At 39.8% G+C, this 23,471-nt stretch overlaps 2 protein-coding genes across 9 annotated transcripts in view; one reads left to right on the forward strand and one right to left on the reverse strand.

Annotated features, from left to right (window-relative positions):
• Window positions 1-15,526, forward strand: part of col16a1 (collagen, type XVI, alpha 1) — a 98,946-nt gene extending 83,420 nt beyond the window's left edge. For 6 of the 7 annotated variants that reach the window (XM_032580178.1, XM_032580175.1, XM_032580177.1 and 3 more), the window contains 23 exons: window positions 109-153; window positions 3,316-3,369; window positions 3,464-3,517; window positions 3,655-3,708; window positions 3,808-3,852; window positions 3,947-4,000; window positions 5,081-5,116; window positions 5,204-5,266; window positions 5,354-5,425; window positions 5,534-5,587; window positions 5,700-5,744; window positions 6,512-6,556; window positions 6,715-6,768; window positions 7,480-7,533; window positions 7,629-7,679; window positions 8,225-8,314; window positions 8,403-8,438; window positions 9,852-9,896; window positions 11,394-11,588; window positions 11,815-11,878; window positions 12,077-12,253; window positions 12,357-12,434; window positions 14,050-15,526. In XM_032580178.1, coding sequence (XP_032436069.1) covers window positions 109-153; window positions 3,316-3,369; window positions 3,464-3,517; window positions 3,655-3,708; window positions 3,808-3,852; window positions 3,947-4,000; window positions 5,081-5,116; window positions 5,204-5,266; window positions 5,354-5,425; window positions 5,534-5,587; window positions 5,700-5,744; window positions 6,512-6,556; window positions 6,715-6,768; window positions 7,480-7,533; window positions 7,629-7,679; window positions 8,225-8,314; window positions 8,403-8,438; window positions 9,852-9,896; window positions 11,394-11,588; window positions 11,815-11,878; window positions 12,077-12,253; window positions 12,357-12,434; window positions 14,050-14,243 — 1,659 coding nt within the window. In that variant the 3' untranslated portion in view covers window positions 14,244-15,526. The remainder of the gene's footprint in view (window positions 1-108; window positions 154-3,315; window positions 3,370-3,463; window positions 3,518-3,654; window positions 3,709-3,807; window positions 3,853-3,946; window positions 4,001-5,080; window positions 5,117-5,203; window positions 5,267-5,353; window positions 5,426-5,533; window positions 5,588-5,699; window positions 5,745-6,511; window positions 6,557-6,714; window positions 6,769-7,479; window positions 7,534-7,628; window positions 7,680-8,224; window positions 8,315-8,402; window positions 8,439-9,851; window positions 9,897-11,393; window positions 11,589-11,814; window positions 11,879-12,076; window positions 12,254-12,356; window positions 12,435-14,049) is intronic. The other variant, XM_032580180.1, reaches the window with a different exon arrangement.
• Window positions 15,527-17,172: 1,646 nt separating this feature from the next.
• Window positions 17,173-23,471, reverse strand: part of col9a2 (procollagen, type IX, alpha 2) — a 72,224-nt gene continuing 65,925 nt past the window's right edge. For both annotated transcript variants that reach the window (XM_032580184.1, XM_032580183.1), the window contains 10 exons: window positions 23,331-23,384; window positions 23,168-23,239; window positions 22,757-22,792; window positions 22,576-22,620; window positions 22,137-22,169; window positions 21,911-22,057; window positions 21,775-21,829; window positions 21,426-21,614; window positions 21,263-21,340; window positions 17,173-18,602 (listed from right to left, as the gene is read on the reverse strand). In XM_032580184.1, the coding sequence (XP_032436075.1) occupies window positions 18,397-18,602; window positions 21,263-21,340; window positions 21,426-21,614; window positions 21,775-21,829; window positions 21,911-22,057; window positions 22,137-22,169; window positions 22,576-22,620; window positions 22,757-22,792; window positions 23,168-23,239; window positions 23,331-23,384 (915 nt within the window). In that variant the 3' untranslated portion in view covers window positions 17,173-18,396. The remainder of the gene's footprint in view (window positions 18,603-21,262; window positions 21,341-21,425; window positions 21,615-21,774; window positions 21,830-21,910; window positions 22,058-22,136; window positions 22,170-22,575; window positions 22,621-22,756; window positions 22,793-23,167; window positions 23,240-23,330; window positions 23,385-23,471) is intronic.

The following is a 23,471-nucleotide window of genomic DNA, read 5'->3' on the forward strand; positions in this document are numbered from 1 at the left end:
ATACCTGCTTTAATTAAAGTTGTGAGCTTGTTTTGGTCTGTGTTTATCCTTTGGTTCAGCTTGTCTCAGGTGTTTGAAAGTGTTGTCTTCATTGCTTTCTGTCCACAGGGACCCCCTGGTTTCCCAGGTCCTCAGGGCCCATCTGGCTTATCTGTAAGTCTCACTTATGTTTTCACACTTCAATTAGTTCTCTCAGTCCTAGAAAAAAAGAGAACAGTCTTCAGAGCAGTACAAACAAAAATATGCGACAGTCTTGTTTTATTTTGGGGTTGTTGTTTTTTTAACTGTTTCTCATTAACAGTGTAATAATATCATAACAGAACTGTTCCTGATGGGGAGAAAAGGGACACAAGTAAAAGTTTTGCTGTCAACTTGTCAAACTGTACAGCACAAGAGCCAGGGGGTAAAGAATGCACTATAAAATGAAAAAGAAAGCTAAATTATTATTTTCCCCCCCTAAACCTGTTTTCTGAACTCAAAATAAAGTAGAATAATTCTTACATGTTGCTTAACACCAGTCTTGGCCAAGACCTTTGTAGGGACTTGAAGGACACTCTTTAGCTGTGGTTTGGCTATATTTGTGCCATTTCACATTTAAAAAATAAATGTGCTTAATGAAAACATGGCAATTTTGAAAAAAAAAAAAAATCTATTCTTTTAGCATCAGAATGAGGCTTTTTTTTTTGGCCGCATTGAAATTGGTTTTCGCATCGCACAAGTTACATGATCAAACCACCAAATGTTGCCAATGGGGCAAACCACAAAGAAGACGACAGGAAGTAGTTGGAGGATGACGGCGCGGAATGTTTTTTAATGACTTATCACGCGAATAAAGTTGCTCACGTCTGATTGTAATTGCGTTTCTCATTTAATAGAAACACCAGAATTGCAAAATTGTGTATTTTTGACATTGGTGGAATATGAACAAAGATTTATGAATGTTTGTAATGGAATCCTGAAGCTTTCTTCAGGGCAACCAAACCTCTCAAATTTGAGTTTTTCTTGATTTTGGAGCATAAAAAAACTCTTTTCCTCACGTCGGCTGCTGTATTCTTGTATGCGAGGTCATTTTGAAGCAAAGCAATGATGGCTGACAACTTTCATGGTTTTCATTCAACTGTTTCCACCATCTAAGAGACTTAAGCGTGTAAAAGCTGGACCTAGAGCCCTCATTCTTCTCATGCTGATTTACTGTTTGAAGAGAATGGCAGTGCCAAATGCTCAAGCCATGTGATCACTGAGTAAAATTCATTTGCAGCATAGCCGTACTGGTACTGTGTATGAGCTTGTTTTCCAGAAAAGTTTAGTTTTCTAAAACTTCCAAACCATGACAAACTCTCTAATATCTCACCTCATGTAGTAGAAATGTTTTGCTCATAAAATGTTATTTTTAGAAGAAATTTAGAGAATCATACAGCAGTTTATTTGCAGCAGTTTCTACCTACTCTTATAAATTAAAATGTTAGTTAATCCGGTCTCATCTCCTCATCTGCCTTTGCTTACAGTCGTTAGGCTGTTGCCAGGCAACTGCTCACACCTACATGTGTATCAATATTTACACTCAAATTTTGCTCGATGTTCATTTACCGCACTATGACAGGCAACTTTTAACGCCACTTCCTTTCATACACACATTTTTGTCGTTTAGTCTATGCCATGCGTGTATTTGTGTTTTATTAAAAAGTAAGTGTTGGGCTGCAGCAGCCGAAGCTGCAACTAGAAACACGAGTTCAAAGATTCAGTAATATCCGAGGATAGAAAACGGTTTACTACACCAAAACAGCAGAGTTTTATGAGTGGGCATCACCACCCTGCTGCTTCACAGAGTGAAAGACTAAAGAAAAAAAAGACTACAATCCGACAAGTAAGCTTTTTCTTTCTCTTTGCTATTGGCTTTTTTTTTTCTTTCAATTCCACTACTTAAGTAGAGACTTTCCTTTCCCATAACTCTCCGTTATGTTACAAAAACAAACATTAGCTTATTTTTTTTTCTGGGCTTTTATGATAAACATCAGTAAGTGAAAAAATTACAAAGTGAAACAAAATGATGCATGGGTTTCACATTACTTTGCCAATATTTATTTTGCAAGAGCTGCTATCCCATATCATAATACCACCTCCACCACTTTTTGCCATTAGGATGGTGTGGTGAGGACGATGTGCTGTTATCTTCTGCCACCCAGAACTTTTTCCACAAAGAGCAAAACAGTGACATTAGGGCATATGTTATGGAGAGCAGCTCGATTCAAAATTTTAAAAATGAATTAGTACAATTATTAATTAGTATTCTATTAAATAAATAAATATCCTCATGAAAGGAAAAACAATGTATGCAGTTTTTTTATTGTTTTTAATCAAAAGTTTATATATTAACTTAAATACTTTTTGCAAGATTTATGTATGTTTGTATTTCATTATTTAAGTATTCATTTAATAGCATTAAATTAAATAATCTTTTATTTTGAAGCACTAGTTTATGGACTATAGGAAGGTTGCACTTGATTTTATTCAGAGGTATCAGAAGGGAATGAATATATTTTTCTCTATATTTTTATTTTTCCACTTTTTTAAAAAATATTATGCTTTTTTTTTTCTTCTTTAGACTCAATATTCAGTTCAATTAAATTGTTCAATTCACTGCTTACTTTCTGTTTGTGTATGAAACAGTGGGGAAAAAATAACTAGTAACCCCATAAAAGAGGTCAACTCAAGAAGCTAGACTCAAAAAATGAAAACTAATAAAACCTCAAACTTAAGACAAACGGACCGGCTGAAATGACACATAAGGGAGCTGAAATACTGGTTTAGTTAAATGATGTGGATGCACAAGGGGAGGACAAGATGGCTGCCACCAAACAACTAATACAGAACAATGAAAGAATTCCATGAAGCACGTCGCATCAGACATCAGACTGTCGCAGACATTAGCCATGCCTTTTGCCAACCAGGAAGGAGAAATCAAAACATCTTTCTTAAATAAAGAAAGAGACATGGATACAACATAAAACTGCATTTTGACCTTGCAGTGTTGATATGTGTGCACTCCCCATGCAAACATTGTAAGATGTGATTAACTAATAAAGAAACAATATATTGGATAATGAGCGATCTAGTTGAAGTAGTGACTACAAAGTAAACTAAAGTGACACAAGCGAGTGGTACGGTGTGGATCTTACCTTGTGTGGCTTGCCATCACAGTGTATCAGCCTCACTGCCCCTCTCCCCCATTGCCCATGGTAATTAAAATGCTTGTACTTTCACAAAGCACTATACCTCTACTTTGTTCTGATCTGTTCCCTCCGCTGTCACCCTCAGGGTCAGCAGGGTGAACGAGGGTCGGCCGGCCTCCCAGGAATGAAGGGCGAGCAGGTACATTCCTGACAGGCAGCTTTCCCTGGAAGGATAACATACAGTAGAAATAATTGGTTTCCCTGTTTGATTGATCGCATGATCTTTCCTTCAGGGCCCTCCAGGGACGCCTGGTTATCCTGGAACTATGGGGCCACCTGGGTTGCCCGTAGGTTGCTGCCTCATTATTAAAGAACTGACAGGCTCCTGTCAATTTTTAGACAGGTTCCAATGACACAAGGGACCACGCTCATTCACTGCTCTCTCTCTTTTTGCTTTTTTTTTTTTTTTTTGCATGTTTGTCAGGGACTGAAGGGTGAGCGTGGAAGCCCAGGAGGTGCTGGACAGAAAGGAGAATCAGTAAGTGGTTGCGCTGTCATTATGATACAAATTTACTTGAGGCCCATGTTCTTACATAAAGCTTACATAAATGTTCTTACGTTTCCTTTCATTTTGCAGGGTCCTCCTGGTAGCCCTGGGTATCAAGGACAGGCTGGCTCTCCAGTCAGTGTTTTTTTATCTTAAATGAGTTTTATGTCTGTTTTTTTTGTAAGTATTTGTTAGAAAAAAAAACAACTTTAATGTTGAATGTTTGCAGGGCATTAAAGGAGACACAGGACCAGCAGGGCCTGTTGGTTCCAAAGGTGACCAGGTATGATACATGCAGGCACACACACACACATTTGCTTGGCATCCCTGGTCAAAATGTGTAAAAAGCCCTAAAACTTGGGTCTTGGGTCATTAGATCCTATGAAATATCTCTTAATTCTGCAGCACAAAGACTTTGTGGAGAACTTTGTGCTACCTTTGTGGAAACTGTTTTTAGATAGCCCTTATTTGTTATTTGTTCACGAACAAAGCAAGATCCATAAAGACTTGAATCTGGAAGTTCTGTGTGAAGAAAACCTAACTTTCCTGGCAGAAGTATCGATTTTTACCTGATAAAACAATTTTGGAATAAATTAGAGTGGAGAAAAAAGAGGCCTTCTCAGTGTCTGACCTCACTAATGTAGTTTTGGAATAATGGGTACCATTTCTTTAAACATACTCCTACACCTTAGCAAGTGCCTACCCAGAACAGTTAAAACTGCTATGATAGAAAAGTCATAGTTATTATGTATTTATTAAGAATGGGATGTCACTGAAATCCATATGTGTGAAGGCAGACGAGTGAATTGAGTGCAAACAAATCTCTAAAGTGGCACCGTAAACGAGCCGCAGCAGAAAGTGACATCTTCAGGTCAGCGAGACTCCATAATATTTATTATTAGACACTAATAAAACGCCGGATTGAAAGAAAAGTCTTCCTGTTACCGCATTCGCATAGATTATCTGGTAATATAAAATGGGACACTGGAGCTGCAAACAAACCCACTGGGTCGCTCTGATTCCGAACCAAAGATGAATGTATGGAAATGCATGTCATGCCTACTGATAAGTACGGCGGAAACTCGTGTCAAAAGTGTTTGTACAAATTATCTGTGGCAGGGAGAGCCAGTAATTGAGCATTTTCTTAAAATAGAGCATTCCCTAATATGTTTCAACACTGAATAAATGTTCGTAAATCAAAGTGTTATGCATAAAAAGTTTCCTACTTTATTTTAAAGCTTTTCATGCATCTTTTCCAGGGGTGTTTCCATGTCTGTAAAATGGTCATTTTGAAAATGAAAAAAATAAATAAATATAATGGCCACTTTTTAAATTCGTTTTATTATTATTATTATTATTTAAGGGTTTCCAAGGACAGCCGGGTTTTCCAGGATCACCAGTATGTAAACTTTCTAAAAAGATCTTTTGTATTTTTTATGGTTATTTCAACAATGGTAGGAACGGTCAGTACTTTGTGTAATTAAAGGGGCCTCCTGGTCCAGCCGGCAAACCTGGCAGAGAAGGCATTTCTGGGCTCAAAGGAGAAAAAGTGAGTACAGATTGAAAAAAAAAAAAGTTAATTGTATTTGTATTTTGAAAATGATCATGTGAGACAATAAATCCTGCATTTCCAAAGGGTAACGACGGTTCCACAGGTTCCCAGGGACCAACTGGGCCGCCTGGCTCACCAGGATCTCCAGGCCTGATGGTAAAACTGTTATTTACTTTCTTTATTCCCCCGCCCCCCTGCATGCACAAAGCAATCTTTGTCGCAGATGTTTGGAACTTTTACTAATATATATGCTATATTAAAAAGGGGCCTCCCGGTATTGAGGGAATGGACGGAAAAGATGGGAAACCAGGACTGCGGGTACGTCGCACCGCCAAAAATCACGCGGATGATCCCGCTGCTAAAACCTGCATCTGGTGTTGTTAATAATTCTGAAACAGAGTGTGTTTCCTTTTTTTCTCATCATTATCAGGGCGAGGCGGGCCCTCCAGGCCCAGCGGGACCTCGAGGAATCCCAGTGAGTATCACCTGTATCATTTACACTGCCAGAATTTCTAGATTTTCTTTCCATCCATTATAAAACAAAAACATACAAACTAAAAAAAGGTATGTTTATTCAAAAAAAGTGACTTTTAAAAGTCTGCACACCCTTGAACTATTTTGCTCTTGTCATGTCAGAGCCAAAAATGACCAAGCACTTTATGTGGTAGGTAAACGTAGTGCTGCACATAATTGCTGCAGTAGAAGTATAAACTATAAGTAGTTTTTCAAAATTTGGAAGAGTGGAATAGCAGTCTTTTTAAAAATAAATAAATAAATAAGAGGTTCCATTTGTAGTTTGCCATAAAGGGCATAGCAATCATGTGGATGAAAATGCTTTGGTCAGACGAAACCAAATTTGATCTTTTCGGAGTCCAAGCGACAGGCAGTGGCAGGAAAACAGACACTACACATCACGATGAACAATAACGGCTGTTTTCGTGGCCTTGTTTACAAATGCATTACACGGTGCTCGCTGTGTTTCTGCCGAACACACTGACCCAGGAGGGAAACGCACTCGAGCTGAGCCTCGCACAGCTTCCACTTGTCTTCTCTAAAAAATCTTCTTTTTTTCTTACAGCTCTCTTTTCGTCGCTGCATTTCAGTTTGTGTTCTCGCTCTGAGCAGGTGTTTGAAATTTCAAACACAATCTTCCTCCTTCTCCAGCAGCACCAACTTCTGTTTTTTTGTTGTTGTTTTTTTACTGTGCCTCCTGCCTCATTCTCCTTGATGTCTCTTCCTCAGGGATTCAAAGGGAAAACAGGACACGTAGGCTTTCCTGGACAGAAGGTCAGTCAACAAACCCCTTACCTTATTATCGTACCGTGACTGCCTTCGCTTACAGCCGGTTTCTCGCTCATCATGCTCGATTGTGATCAAAGAAGTTTTACTGCTTACCCCTGTTGAGTATCCAGTTGTCATTTTAAAAATGTAGCGCATCCCAACAGGGAGATGTCGGGCCTGCAGGCCCGCAAGGACCACCCGGCAGGCCAGGACATGACGTGAGTACTTTTGTTCTCCACCATTTCGCAACAACAGGAAACTTTAATTGCAATGGAAGGTTTGCGTATACTCATCGTTGTTGTTAATGCTGTATTAATTTGCGGCTTGTACTGATAAATGTGATCCATTCTCTTTCTAGGGTGACATAATTACACACAAAAAATATGTACAAAGCAAGAATTGGGTGCTTTTATGCTTAAAGCTTAATTCCCAGAGTACACACTTGAATTTTTGATTCTACTTTTTTTTTTTTTTGTGTGTGTCAAGAACCCTCTAGGGTTTATGGTGACGTAGAGCTTAAATGATGCCAAACAACGACCCTTGTTACATTATTTTCTAATGGAATAAAGCAGACTGGCATTAAATTAGTGCAATATCCTTCCCAACTTTGTTTACCGTTTGTGGAATACCACTTTCAAATGGCCGAATCATTTCGGCCACCAAACCTACAAAAGGTTTGAGCTTCACAGGAAGTGAGTCCTTTGCACTTTTGCTCACATTGTTATGAAAATCATGGCTGTGAGTCTAAATGTTAAAGCTCTTTGCTGAAACCAAATAATTGAAAGGAACTTTACTTGGTCAAACATTCAGCCATGATTACACCAGAATCTTCTTGATGGTTCTCTGCAACTTGCTAAATAATAACTACATATAAAACTATTCAGACAAACTCAAAATATAATCTAAAGTTTACTCTGTGGTCTCTGCAGGGGGACCAGGGAACCCCAGGACTTCAGGGTCGACCGGGTCCTCCAGGCCAGATCGTAAACATCCCTCTCTTTTAAGATATTCCTTAATCTTTATTTATTTTTTTCTTTAGCATGTCAAACCTGAATAATTTGTTTTCTTTCATCGTCAGGGTCCCACAGGGCCAGCGGGACCTCCGGGGCCTCCTGGCCCATCAGGAGTGGTAAGAGTACATCTCGAATGTTACTGTAATTCCACATGTTTGTCATGAGGAAAATTAAGGAAAAAGAAAACCAAGTTACTAAATCATTCTAAATTAGAAGAGAAAAAAAAAAACAACCATACCTGCATAAACTTGCAGAGTCACTAGCAGGTGATCAGCTGGTGTCTTTCTCCAGCATTCATTGGGCAAAATACCCTGAACAGGTCACCGGGGCTACAGAAAACGTGGACAAACAAAGATTAATGCACACACTCCTACCTAAAGGCATCGTAGATTAATCACTTAACCTAACAGTCATGTTTTTGGACGGAGTACCAGGAGAAAACTGACACATACACATAGAGAACATAGAAACTCCAAGCATAAAGGCTGAGATTTGAAGCCTAGGACCTTCTCGCTGCACTGCAGTGCATAAAGATGCACTGATTCCTATTTCAGTGCATCCCTATGCAGCATCGTTGTAATTCTTCTGATTCAGAATGATCCCAGAATCATCTGAAATTCTCTGTAGACACTAAATAGATAAGTGATATCTTCCTTTCTAGGGGATACAAGGAGACAAGGGTCCCTCTGGGGAGAGAGGCCTCCCGGGGTTAGTTGGACCTACGGGACCACCAGGGCATCCAGGACTTATGGTTGGTTCTTCTCTGAATGTGTTCACCTGCAAGCAAAGTCGACGTGTCCGACTTCAACGTGTTTCACTCTTTTCATGTTGGCTTTCAGGGAGAGCCTGGCAGCGACGGTGCTGCTGGTAAAGATGTAAGTAGCATCAAGCTGAGTGCGTTTCCTAAAGTGTAACGGTAAAAGTATAATTCAATGAAATATAATAAAAATTTATTTGCAATCTTTCCATACTCTGTCACATAACAGTTACAAACTTCAGTGTATTTTGTTTTCAGTGACATATGATGGAAAGTGTTGCCCGATTTAGATTTTCTTTTCATTTTTTTCTGTACAAAAAACGGAAAGTTTGGTTTGCGATACACACTCATGTGTGAACCGTGTGAATAAAATCCATTGCAACCGACTGCCTTTAGGATTTACCCAATTATTAAATAGTAGGGATGCAAAATATATCGCTGTCAACTGATATTAGTCAGTTTTTTTACTATATCGGTATCGGTCCGATAAATAAAACTTTTGCGGAACTGCTGTGATTATGTTCGTCCAACCATTTCGTTTATTTTGTTAACTCCAGTTAATGATTGATTGGTTTCCAAATCATCTGTCAAATATTTCAATAATTGAATCGTCGCGATTACTCCGATTTGTTTCAGCCCTGTAAAAATCAGTAAGTAGTGGTTATCGGCCATGACAGCGATATTATCGGGTTCACTCTTTTTAAAAGAACGAACTTAAATGTAATTGTATTATTATCTTTATCATAACATCCAGCTGCTTTATAAAAGGTCCATAATAACTCTGAAGGAGTAATAGAGAGGTACACGAAAAGTTAACAAACATAGGAGGAAGGAGAGTCTTTCAATTGAATACAACACAGTTTTTTTTCTGAAAGACAGAAATAAAAAAAAAAAATGATTGGTGCCATTCTTTGCAAAATTCTTCACAGACAGTATCTCCAAATAGAAATTTCTCTGAGGTCTTTTGCAGCTTCTAGCAGGTTTTACTTCTCGGTGAAAATATATATATATAAAAATATAAAAAAAGAGAGTCCAATTTGTGAAAAAAATGTGTGGAGAATTCCTGTTTAAACTTTGCCGCAAGTTAAGCAGACACTGGGCAAAAGGGTTGAGTCAAATGAGACCAAAATTGAAATTTTTTTTGGATGACGGGGAAAATCCTGCCACCATCCACTCGGTGAAATGAGATGGTGGCAGCGTAGTGCTATGAGGATGGAGCTGGAAAAAAATAAAACAACAACAAAAGGGCGGGTAACTGAGAAGAAAAACCTGTTAGAAGTTGCAAAAAGACGTCAGAGAAATTTCCATTTGGAGATACTCTATCCATTGTGATTGAGCATGAAGAGTTTTGCAAAGAATGGCACAAATGTAACGTTTCTCTATTTGCAAATGAGTTTTAAAAAAAATAAATAAAAAAAACGTACTTCAAAAAACTTGCAAAAAATTTGTGTCACACTTTTCAAGTTATAAGTAAAACATAAAAAATAAAGAAAAAGAATCCAACCCTGTATCCTGTTTCTTCTTGTGGCAGGGAACACCAGGCCTGCAGGGGGACAGCGGACAGCCAGGTCAAAAGGTAAGGGATGACTCAGCTTGGCGTGGTGATGTCTTAATGCAATGTGTGTGTGTGTGTGTGTGTGGGGGTGTGTTCGTGTGTGTTATCAAGCAGAGCGTCAGCCATCCATTACGTCCTCAGACTATCTGGAATAGGCAAGAGTTTGCTCTTTTCCGCTGTGCCACGGCCCGGGAGGCTTCTGTTGGCACACGATGCTCCCGAAAGCGTTTGTTTCCTTCCGTTTCTGCCCGCTCAGCACCCACACAGTCATCAGTTCACTAACCCTCTGACCTCCCCCTATCCCCCCCGAGTCGACCTCCGTCCTCCTCGCCTCACTTCACTCCTCATCAGACGGGCAGCCGTTTGAGAAAGCCGACAGACTCCCCCAGCCGTTTGGCCCGGGAGTGTGTTGGATCTGTGCGCTGACAGTGGCTTACAGTAGGTGGGCACAGTGATAGAGTTATTCTTCAGCCTCTGGGATAATGCTATTAAGCATGAGGGGAGATGCTAGATGAGGCTATTTGTCACGCTGACAGGACAGCATTGTCAGGGTTTTAGCGGCGCAGAACGGCGAAGAAAGACAAGAGCGGGATCCTCCGTTCTTCTCGCTCGTCTCTATTTCAGGAAGCGCTCGTCTGCCGGTGACGTGTAAACATTACACGTCCATTATGGGCCGCTTTGTCCTCGATAAATCACTGTCGCTAATGTAGCGGGGCTGTTTTTGAGGGTGTTTACACGGCCTGAATGGCGAGCCCGCTGCTGTGTGGGACGCCATGGAAGACGCAGGAGCGGAGCTGTCGTTAAGAAGAGGCTCGCTTCTTAAAATAGCAAAATCTTAATGAATATTATTTTGAAAATGACATTTGAACATTCAGGTTGAGCTGGGTAAAAAAAAAAAAAAAAAAAAAAAGAGGAGAAAATTAGATCACATTGTAGGTAAAATTATTGATCTCATTTGTGTAGTAGTAATAAATAAATCAATTATTCTAATGCCGCTGTGACATCCAGCATTTAGTTTGAAATCAATCAAGATTCTCATTTTCTTTTGGAAAAGGAAAGAAATGACATCACACAACCTCAACGGTTCTGGTTTATATCCCTGCAGGACTTGGTATTCTCCTTGTCTCTACATTTGTAACAGTAGGACAGAAAAAAGTTTTTTTTTTTTTGTTGTACATTTTTCTCTGAATCAATTTTTTTAATTGATTCACCTTTTCAACGTTTCCATGTTGAATTATGCCACCGCAGCAATAGATGCATTTATTGTAAAGGTGCTAATAAAGACTACACTTTGATTTGCCAAATTTAAGGAAAATGCTATACTAAAGTTATACTTAGGTTCTTATGTTCATGCCATTTTGGTATAGCAAACTCTTTTTTTTCCCCAAAGTAGGCAATAAAATACATCATATATTTCTCTCAAGCACTTCAGAATATGTCTTAGGAAGACATACAGCACACTTTGTTTTCTCTCTCTCTGTAAACTCTTATCTTTAAGTTATCTGTGTTGAATTACAGGGAGAACCGGGGGCCCCTGGACAGCGGGGCTCTCCGGGCGAGCGAGGTAGACCGGGGCCCCCAGGCGGAGGAGGATATCTCGGCAAGGACGCCCAACCCATGATGGGACCGGTCGGCCCTAGAGGGGAAAGAGGAAGCCCGGGCTCTGATGGACTACCGGGACCTCCGGGTGCCCCTGGGTCTCCAGGAAACGATGTGAGATTCACTTTCATACCTCTTTTTTTTATTTTTATTTTTTTATTGAATTTTAATTTTAATCATCCACAGATCTATTCTATACTCAATATGTACTGTATTCTATGTATTGTTTTTTTTTAAACAATACATTTTCTACTCATCTCCTTCATTAATGTTTCCTGTTTGTTTGTTTGTTTGTTTGTTTTTTAGCCACTAAAACTTTCTTATTCTGCTTTTTTAATAGGCATTCGTTAATTACGACGACATCAAAAACTTCATTCGGCAACAGGTTGTCAAGATCTTCGATGGTGAGGGCGTTTCCAAGCCCATGCAGATGTCTGGACGCTTTCTGTGCATAATGAACCGTTTTCTACGTCATAGCGTTGTTTATAAATCGAGCCCTTTGTTGAAACTAGTTCTGTGAATTCTTTGAAATACAAGTTTGTCTGTCTTTGTTGAATTATTTTTTTTTTTTGGCCCCCCCCATTTCTTCTCCCTCTTCTTAGAGAGGATGGGCTACTACATGTCTCGCATGCAGATGCCAGTAGAAATGGTGGCATCACCCGGCCGACCAGGGCCCCCAGGAAAAGATGGTGTCCCAGGCACTCCCGGACCTCAGGGTCCTCCAGGAGTCCCAGGACAGTTCGGCAGGCAGGGTCGCCCGGGAGGACAAGGACTCCCCGGTGAATGGGTTTTCTTTTTTATTATTATTTCAAGATTATGCTAAATAATATGAATAAACCTTCGTCTTCCAAGCGTTTAGAATATGCGTCTTTAATCCCGTAGGACCACGAGGACCGTCAGGAGTAAAGGGTGACAAGGGTGTTGGAGAGATGGGAGACGTGGGACCACCTGGAGCACCAGGTGATGCATCCAACTGGTTCTTTGAAAAAAAAATAAAATAAATAAATTTAGGCCAAGCTAACTTTTAGTAAAGTGGTACATTTAAGACTTGGCAGCAATCAATTCCCTGCTAGATTTCCACAGTAGTTTGCAAGCAGGTCCAACCTGCGCCAGATGTTGCGCACAGAATTAGCTCAATTTGAGTTATTTCCACTAATTAAAGTATTTGCATTGATTGATGATTTAAAAAAAAAAAAAAAAAACGTGATGAAAACAATGTGATGAAATATTTTTTTTAAATTATCATTCTCAACGTGTTCTAATTACAATTAACCACGTTCACTCATATCAGCACATCCAAGAATCCTCAATGATCACGGGTTCAGATAGTGTCGGCTAAATTGGAGGACTGGCAGCTGCAATCACTTCACATGGAGCCGTTTGATAAATTTTGAGTTTGAAAAGCAAACGTGCTCTCACGGAAGTGGAAAAACACTTCAAATGGCTCGAGCTATTATTTCCGTCCGCTGACAAACAGATGTAGCGCAACAATAACAACAGATTTGTACATATTTTTTGTCTCGGATTCTTTTTTCGATTACAATTTCTTGTCAGGAATGTTTCCCTGCGTTTCTGCTCCTGTCGTAAATGAACTCGTTTAACTTGAGGAAGTTATTATTCATTAGGAAGTAAAAAAACAAACAACAAAAAAAAAACGATTTTATTTATTAATTTGGCACAATTATAAGTGTAATAATAATAACTAGCCTTTTGAAACATCTTTTAGTGGTCTCCGATTTGTTCGCAGATGTGAAAAGAAAAGAAATGACGAGGCCCATCTGGGTGAAGGTCACTTACAACACAATATGTGGAACATAACGTATAACCACTCAACAGGCAAAAATGAACGTCTACAGAAAGGAACATGATGCATGCGTCTCTGTTTTCTACAAATAAAAATCTGGATGGTGCTGCATTCCGTCTAACGTCTTTTAAATCCTCTCAGTTTTTCACCTGTAGCTTTGACCTTTTTATCAACTTCCATATTTCAATGAACTCCCACCAGTTTCCCTCTTTCCACCAAAGAAAAACATCATGGGGCTGTTTGGTGTGTTCCTTGGGCTTTGTGATGCTGCCTGCTCACTAGTGTCTCTTACAGACCTTTGCTGTGTGTGTGTGTGTGTGTCTAACACAGCTAGATGACACACATGCAGACTTTGTTAATAAAATGGCTTCCTATAGCACTTGGTCGGGCTGGGTTTTATCTATGTGTTTTATCTATGCACATAGGATTAAGTAGCGCTGAATGGAAACATGCCACATCTTTCATATTGTATTTTTTGTAGCAAATTTTTCCAAATCAGTAATTCGTCCATTTCACAGCTATGTATTACTTTGTGTTGGTATACTACATGAAATCCAATTCAAAGTCATTCACGTTCTTGATTATGTGGAACATAATCAAGATGTTTTAAATAACATGGAATGCTATTTAAAGACACTGTGTGTCCACTGAAATGTTGAAATCAAAATTACGTTATGGTCATTTGACAGGTTATTTTCTATTTCAGTGTTGTTCCAGGTTTAAAGACAGTTACTGAGGATGTTTCTCGTAATTTTTTTTCTCCGCTGTTAGGCATTCCAGGCCCTCCAGGTTATGGTAAAATGGGACCTCCTGGACCTGTTGGCCAGCAGGGTGTTCCTGGGATACCAGGCTCTCCTGGACAGCCTGGAACCAAAGGAAAGGAAGGCCGCTGTAATCCTGCAGACTGCATGAGCCATCAAGTGGACTACAGCCCCAAGGGCCCGCCTGTCAAAGGCCCCTGGTAAGATTCTACAAGATGAAGGGAAAGCGGACTGGAACAAAGAGACTACAGCATTTGGGGAAGGAAGCAAACCAAAGACAACGACCCAAAGTTATTCAGTAAGACCACATGGCAGAAAGCAAAAGTTTTGGTTGTTTTTTAAGAAAAAGGGTCCCGCCCGAACGGAGGCCTGTGTCTGTAAAGACAAACCGACAGAAAATTGTTATTGAACCCAGTTCATCGCTTTAACACCCTTAAATTTTTCATTTCCCAAACTACGCTTTACTTCTTTTTGTGCTTTCAGGACAGCAAACTGAGAAAAGAGTCACAATCTGTCTTTTCTTTTCCTTCATAATTCAGACTTCTGTCTCCTCTTTCCGCCATTCTTCCTTGTGTTGGTCATTTTGTGTGTCTAATTCTGTAAGCAGGAAAAAAATATATATATTTTAGTACGTTGCTTCCATTTCTCCTATCTTTGTTCCAGTCCTCAAACAATTACATTAGAGTAGATCCCAAGCATTGTCATGGTTGAATTGAGTGTCACGTTTGAATGTCACCTAATGGACAGCATGCTGGGAAATGTAGTTTAGTTCTTTTGAAACAGATTCCACGTAACAGGCAGACTTTCCTTGATGGATTGTTTTGTAGATATTTATATGTATATATATTGGCTTTTGATACAACTCAGAGCTTCCTTTTTTTTTTTTTTTTTAATGCCAGCGGTTGTTTTGCAAAAAAAATTAAAGGATTTTATGTCTATAAGCTTTCAAATGAAAAAAAAAAATAATGGGTTCAGTGAAAGACAAATTGTTTATAGAAGTAATTTGTATTCAGACAGAAAACAAATTGTGTCACTAAAGTTCATCTATTTGACTTTCATATTTTATTCCAGTTTAGTTCTAATGAAAACCACTCTGTATTATTTGGAACTTTTTTCTATTTTGGAGAGTAAGGTTGAACTATAGGCATTCGGTGCACTTCATCATAATTATGTCGCACATGCAGCTCAGCCAATCCTCACTCTTCACCGTCATTTCAGCATGAAGAACATTTTCACATTCACGTCCCAATCACTTGATTGTTTTATTTGTTTTTATTTGTTCCTTGTTAGTTACCGATGTTTCAAAGTAATGTTAGATCTTCCGTCAATAAAACGTCAATACGCGACATTGCTTTCAGCCAATTTTGTAGTTTTGAAGTTTCAGTAGCACAGATTTTTGTACTTTTTCAACCAGTTGGAACTTTGAACTGTGGTCACGCTTTTGTTTCTTAAGAACTGTAATTAAAATGCTTTTCAAACAAACGCTTCTTTTTTTTTCCCGGTGTTTTTATTTAAAGGTACTCACCAGACGAGAAGTTGAACCGTTGAAAACACATACACTGTGTTTTATTTATTTATTTTTTCAATCACTTTGACATTTAATCAAACTAAAACCCACATATTACTATATTTTTATTTTAGGTTAGCCACAAACAGAAACATATATTTGCCAAATACCTGTTTTTTATTTCTTTTTTTAAATTCCCAGCTTTTCATTTTCATTGTGTGGCATCTCTAAGTATGCCCCTTTAAGTCTGTGCTTTGAGGTCATTTCCAAATGTAGCTCAAATAACAGTTAAAATTTTAGTTGCTTGGCAACTAAATGCAGATTTTTAAAAGCCCTTCATATTTTCCAGAGAGAATGTCTAAAATTACTAATGTCAATGCTTTAGTTGGTAGTTTGCACCAAAGCAATTGTTCTTTCTTGTTCTCTTTGCAAACGTTTAGTGTGCGCTCATTACTTTTCCTGTTACTGTCCTTTAAATATGCACCTGTTTTGTGTTAAAGTGTTGCTTTTTATATTTGTGCCACGTTGTGACTTTTTGAAGTTGCAGTCTTGTGTCTGTGAAGTTACTTAATTTCTCTGGCTCTTGTTTGGTTCTTTGCTGCAGATCCCTTTGCAGTCATTATGGGTACGATATGAGCCAGGCTTGTCTCACAGCTGTTATGCATTCAGATAATTATCTCACCTGCGAATCATTCCCGTAATCACTTATCCTCAGCGTTGTAATGTCTGTTTTCATGTCACACGTTGCTGGATTTTATTGCTGTACCCCCATGGTTCCCGTTTCTCCCGAGTAACTTCCTCTGATTTTTTTTTTTTTTGCATTTTCCTATAAATCCTTATTATTGAACTGCATCTCTCTTGCCTACACCTGGGTCTTTCCATACAATTATAACTTCAATTTTTAAAAAATCACATAAATGAACTATTGAAAATCATTGAACACATTATATTTGTAGAAGTATTTTCACTAGAATAAAATACCACAAAGATCATCCAATTTCACTGCATGTTATTTCCTGAAGTCTTTGTAATTACATCCAATTTCAAGCTTTTTTGTTTCCAACCCAGTGGACTCGCAATATAAATTATGACCACAGATCATCAGTCACATTTCCTTACAGTAGACAATTAGTGAAAGGTTGCTTTAGTCGATGTTTGAAGGGCGTCCATTACGTAGCAACGGTGGATCCGAATTTCAGCGTCAGCAGAGCTAAATACACGTCCAGAAACTAGAGGCCGTTTTATTTATTAACTGTTTAATTTGTTCCATTTGTTGTTCAGAATACCTTTTAAAGTTGCGTTGGTGGTCACCATGACCTTTTGTATGTTTTGTTGCTTTTTCCCTTCCAAGTTATTTTCTGTTGACATTTTTATCATTTGATTCCCAGTGAGGCTCTTTATTTAGTTACACTGCAGCTGTTTTATTCCTACTGTACATTTCTGTCGGACTTTTGTGAGGTTTTGGATAGGTGCTTTTGGTACTAACAGCTTGTCTCCTCACAAGAACTCTTAATGTTTTTGTCTGTGCAGTTTTTTCTTGGTGTACAGTAAATAAAAGTAGTGGAGCGCTCGTTTTTTGGCGACTTCAGCGCTCAGTAAAGCAAAAATGTTGCTAAAAGCTGAACATGTGAGGCAAGGGAGTTTATTTCAAGGCATTAATCGATAATTGTAATGTTGCAAAAAAAATATATATATAGAGAGAGAGAGAGAGAAAGAGAGAAGGATCTGAAAGAGACTAAATACCTTCCCAACATTGATGCAGAAGAACATTGGATTTTATAAAACATTTCCTCTTTATTGGTTTGGGAAGAATGAACATCCAGAAGTAAACCCTCTTTCTCTTTACAGGTGATTATTATCAAGAACAATAAATAGCTTCTTTTTAATGACATAAATCAGTAATCCTGTGGAAATCTGACAGTGGCATGGAAAGCACAATTGAACCAACAGCTAATTGTTTCGAGGGAGAGTCATCATTTCTGAGACTTCTGCACGGTATTCCTGCACATAATAATCAACACACATTTACAAAGATTTACAGCACTGCATTGTGGGAGATGGGAGTGCCTATTGGGATATGCTGTTGCCTGGCAACAAGGGGAAGAGATAAAGCTTGTCGTTAGGTTCTAAAATGAGACTTAGGTGGAAAGCGGAGGGGTGAGGGAAGGTGGGGGGGAAGCAATTTACATGAGTTAAATCAAGGATTTCACTCAAGCTTACAGATCAGGAGATACATTTCATAATACAGTACTGAGTGAAAACTTGGGCTGCAATCATTTATTGGTCCTTATTGTACATTTTTAAGGTTTGACGTCTCAGTCGAAAGAGAGGTAAGTTGATGTTCAAGAACACACAAGTTATCGCATCTAAAGTGATCGTGTTGTTAAAGAAAAGCACCGTTCACCTTTCTTTTTTTTTTCTCAGCATCCTCTCGGCTTGCAGGCAGTGTGTCGGTAGGTAGGAGACGTGGAGGTTCAGTCTGAATCTGCTCCCGTCTCACTGCCAGGGAAAGGAGTGTGGCATTTGGACGGGACTGACACTGACATCATCCAAAAAAAAAAAAAAAAAAAACACTGGAGAATTCTTAAGGATGTGGGTGGCTTGTGAGCTGCTGTTGTCATGGTGATGTGTGGGATTAAGATCATGATATCCCACCAGTCAAAAAACTTCCAGTTGTAATATCTAGGAGAGATGAAGGATAGGGGGGGGGGAGCTAAACAGCCAGTCGCCACCCTATCATTGCCCCCCAACTCTCATTTCCTGATGTTGTCCAAATGAGGAGAGCAGTCTCTCTCTTTCCTCTTCCTCTCCCTCCCCCCGACAGTTGATTTAGAGGGGGGTGGGGGGTCTCTAAACATTGGGTCCTTTGATTGTCCCCGCCTCTTGTAATCTCGGCGAGGTGTACGCCGATGCCGCCAGACACATTGCTGCCTCGCAGTACCCAGGAAGACCCGCGGGCCCTGCCTTACCAGGGTGACCCGGCTCACCAGCTGCTCCCTGAGGTCCTCTCTCACCGGGCCTGCCGTCTCTAGCCACACCATCAACGCCAGGAGGACCTGTGAAGTCGGAAGGACATAAGAGAAACTTGATGACTGAAACCCAAGCAGGCACACTGCTTACATCACTAAAGGAAAGGCATTCATTTATTTAATTTGCGCCTAGTTGAGCAGAACAGAACGAATTTCCTTTAGCTTGAATTAGCTTGTACTGTTGCAGTCCTTTCACATCCCCACTCAGGAGCATCTGTTAAATGGCTGGAGTTAATGACGCCTTTGAAATTCCTCTCAGGATCTTTTCCTATAGCAGCAGACATAACGCCAAGTCCTTCAGTGGCCTTATTGTCTTCTTTACCTCTCCCTTCCCTGTGCAGCTCTCTATTTTTTTTTAATAGACATTTTCATCTGGTCCATAAAAACCCTTAGTAAATGCAGTAACATTGGTACTTTTATGTTGTGCTGAGGTGAAAATATCGCAGCAACCAAGAACTTATTTTGCGAATAAAGGTATAGATGAGATGAAAATTTTCCACTGAAAAATTAAGGAGCGTAATTAAAACTTTTTGGAACACATATTTAATAAAGCTAAGTAAGCTCTACATCTGTGTTAAAATTTGAAAGTTGTGTTGTCTGAGGCTGCAGGTTGCATCAATCCATCGAAGAAGCTCGTCAATCCACACTGACGTGTCTGATCTGTCTGGAGCTCATCTATGGCGGTGACATCATTCCTAAACCGAGTGCTTTTTGGTTAAAAGTCGTGTTGATGCTAACCACTGTTACCGATATAAGCCATTTCTCTTCAGTTTGAGTGTTTTTAAATACTGACTTTAACAATCACAGATATTGTACGATACATTGTGCGATGGTAAGTCAATCGGAACTGAACCCAACTCAAAGGTCAATCGTGTGTTCCTAAGTAGTGAACTCCAGTTTCAGAGAACAAAATGAAACCACCATTATTCTGTCGATGGTAAATTTTTCAATTGTGTTTTGCACAGACCAATTGAAGAAGACATTCCTGCGCCTTTTCAATTTTTGTAATTGACTGGAAGTTTCGCAGTGACCAACTTACAAGGGGGGGGTAATAAATCCTTTGGATTTAACCATTGTAATTCAGTGATGTAACTGAATTTTAGTTAATGTTTTTAGTTGAGAAAACAGCAACAAAGCAGCTTATGAAAGGCAAATAATTTCTAACATCAGGTCACGTGTTTGCTTTTATAAATGCCAATGATTGGGTGATTCCATATTTCTTCCATTTTGCTTCCGTCTGAACAAACGTGTTTCCTGTAATCACAAAGCTGATAAAACCGACATCAAGCAACAGACCAAACATCTTGTCAAGAGCGTAGTTATTCAATATTTCATCATCAGAGCTTGTAGCTCCTTTAGTGAACAGGATGAGAAAAGAACTAAGCTATCTCAAAGTGGCACGAAATGAGGGAACAGAGCAATAACAGTGTACACTAACTTTTAACGTAAACACCAACCAGTTTAATGTCTGGACATAGTATATCCTCAACACTCAACTCTACACCAAATAACTAAATCTGACTGAGTTTGTTTTCCACCAGTTAAGACGAGGTCTTGCTGCAAACTGAAACGTTGCTTCCTATTTCTTGATTTTGTGACTCCGATGCTAAATTACGTTTTAAAGATATCATTTTAACTGCCAACATGTACAAAGTTGTGCTGATCTGTTGAGAAGAAAATTGGTGGTATAGCTTTTAGCACAACTTGGGGTTTGTTGTTAAAAGACCAAATTCAGTTTTTACTTTGTTGTGGGTCACATGGAAATGTTTTATTGGACGCAGGTTTAGCTGTCTGGCTCCGCGGTGACAGCCCCTAACTGTTACTGACAGATATAAAACTAAGTGTTGCAGAAATTGTCCAAATAAAGACGCTTGTTATAGGAGAGGATGCAATGCAATAAAACGTGCAGAAATGTCAGACGTGTTATTTGCAGCAGCTGCTTTCGGCGCTCGCTACATCGCCATCAGCGGCGAAGTTTGTGCAGCTTCTGAAGTTGATAGGAAATTTAGGAGGACATTAAGCAGCCTCTCACTGTTATTGCTGATGCTATATAAGGGGGATGTAAGACTTCTGGTCGGTAGTGGGGAGTCATTGAGAGTCATTGATCAAAAAACACCAAGGCAGTTTTTGTTTTTTTCTTGAGTCCAACCGTGGAACCATCAGACCTCGTCTCAACAATCGAAGGCATTTGATACCCACAGAGAATAGAACCAAATCTTTTCATATACCAAATGACACTTTATGACAACAGTCATAGACATTCATGAAGACTTTTTCATGTTCAGTATTATGCACACCCCTTTAAATAAAGTGTTATCAAAATGTCAAATGTTATTCAGTTTCCTCAGTTTTTTGTTTTTTTTTTTTTTTTTTTTTACTTTAAAACAGTCATAATACCTAATTGTCCAGTCACTTCTCCTACAATAAATAACCAATGATGTTCTATTGAAACTGAAATCAAAATCCAACAATTGGGGGTTTGTAACAGAACTTATGATGCACATAATTACAAGTTTAAGAAGTAATTCTGCTTCTCTTATTCCCTTATTCCATTTGTTGCAAGTTCAGAATAGACATAATTTAGGGCTTGGTAAACCAAAATTGAAGGTTTTTAGAACAACTTTTTAAAGCAAGATGCTTTAACAGTGTAATCTTTGCATACTTCAGTTAGAAAAGGAAATGTTCACCTTGTATCCCTGGAGGTCCTGGTTGACCTGGGTGAGGTTTACCTAGATCTCCTCTCTCTCCCTTTGGTCCTCTCCTTCCTGGACGTAGACAAAGACATTACCGACTTTAGCAAAACCAACAATAAGCACCATCTCATCTCACTCCAATGCTGTGGTGATTTACCTTTTAGCCCAGTGTTTCCAATCTGCCCAGGTCCTCCAATCATACCAGGGATACCACGGGTGCCAGGTAAGCCATGTGGCCCCTGGGGGCCAGGTGCCCCTGGTGGACCAGGAGGCCCGGGAGGTCCCGTTACACCGGCACCACCAAGCACAACCCTTTTGGCACTCACCGCCACAGCCTGCAGTCTTTCTGTACCAGAAAACCAAATAGTCATTCCTAAGACACTTCCTTTGACGGCCAACAACCGACCGCTTCAAAAGCCTCTTTTTTTTTCTTTTTTTAAAGAAATGAGCTCCTCTAATCCACTCTGCAGACATCAAAGGTGTAATTTCCAGATACTAATGCTCACCCTGCAACATCTTTAGCACCACGTCAATAATATGCTGGTCGGATGCGTCACGCCCCTGGAGGGAGCAAGAGAAGCCTCAGCGTCCCATTAGTGGAATAAACCGAAAAGAGAAATGTTGTCGCAGTGAATCACTTACTGCTGGTCCAGCAATGCCCGGTACGCCGGGTACTCCTCTCTCTCCGTTGAGTCCCCTTGGACCTGGCAGCCCAGGCGGCCCCGGATCCCCTGGTTTCCCGGGGTCTCCAGTGGGGCCGTTGTGTCCGGGGTCCCCCCTAATTCCTTGCTGTGAAGAAAAGGGCAGTCAGCAGGAAAGATTCATAAAATGTCAGCGAGACGGTCGACCGGCGATCTCGTCCACTCACCTGTCCTTTGGGCCCGGGTTCACCAGACAAACCCTGTCACAGCAAATGAAAGCATTACTCGGTGAAGCCATTTTTTATTATTATTTTTTTCCCCCCGAAATATAATTTTGTGGGGAAAATGTGACGAATATCGAGGGATATGTATACGAATGACTTCACTATCAAAATGGAATTTGGTAAACAAACGTATAAAAATGTACCCACACAAAAGGCTGTACGAATAGTTTCGTCCCTTTTTCATAAATTACCTACTTTCTGAGTTATCATGTGTATTTGTATGTAAACTGAAGCTTCCTTTTAGTTTGCTGGTGATTTGAAAGTTTTCGCTGTGCTTCAACCAGCCACTGCGTTTGAATCTTCCCTATCCACAGACTTCGTTGCGGTTCTTTGCAACAAGGAGCTCGATGCGGCTTTGCCTTGCGCTTTTACCGGCCTTTACCTTTTCGCCTTTCTCGCCAGCCAATCCCTCAACACCCGGGTCGCCCTGAAAGCAACAGAGAGGAGAGAGCTAAGAGCAGAACAAAGCGGGGGCTGCATGAAGGGGAAATAATCTTGCGGGCACTGAGCTCTGGATTTCTGACCAGCTCGTTTTTGAAAAAGAAGCACAAAGTTCTACTCACTATGTCTCCCATTGGACCAACTTTTCCTTGGAAGCCCTGGTAGGAAGAGAGAGAGAGAGAAAAAGAGAGAGGTGGGTACATGCGACTGTGGCTACATCCAGAATCTGTTATCCTTCGAAACGCACAAGAACTAAATATTGATTGAGGCCACTGACACCAGAGATTGTGAGGAAAGAAAAATGTTGTCTCATCTCCGAAACAAGGAAGATGAGGATGCTTGGATTATCATTTATATTGCTTGCCTTACTCAATGATCTACAATGAACCTCATTTGAGTTACTTTCACTAGTAAATACTGCCCCCAATGGTCAGGCCTGCAAACTACATTAGATTATTATGAAAAATGTATACACTATGTGTGGATAATTTTACATTTGCATTTTTTTTTCCTTGCATAAATTGTTCACAAACCTGATCCCCTTTAGTCCCAGTAAGTCCCTGTGGGCCTGGGATACCAATAGGCCCTCTTTCTCCTTTGCTCCCCTGTTGGAAAAGATAAATACCGTTTTTAGCGTTCACTCTGCAATAATCTTTAAAAAAAAAAAACGCTTTAATAATTATTAGAGCAACTTACGGGCTTGCCAACTGATCCCTGTGGCCCCACTGGTCCCCGCTGTCCTCTGTCACCCTGCAGAAATAGGTGTGAAGTTAGCTCCGTGGCTTAATTAAATAGAAAATGGGCAGGTTTTATTTACTTACTTATTGATATCATCAA

Source organism: Xiphophorus hellerii, chromosome 13 (assembly GCF_003331165.1).
Source record: "Xiphophorus hellerii strain 12219 chromosome 13, Xiphophorus_hellerii-4.1, whole genome shotgun sequence".
NCBI classification, from domain to species: domain Eukaryota; kingdom Metazoa; phylum Chordata; class Actinopteri; order Cyprinodontiformes; family Poeciliidae; genus Xiphophorus; species Xiphophorus hellerii.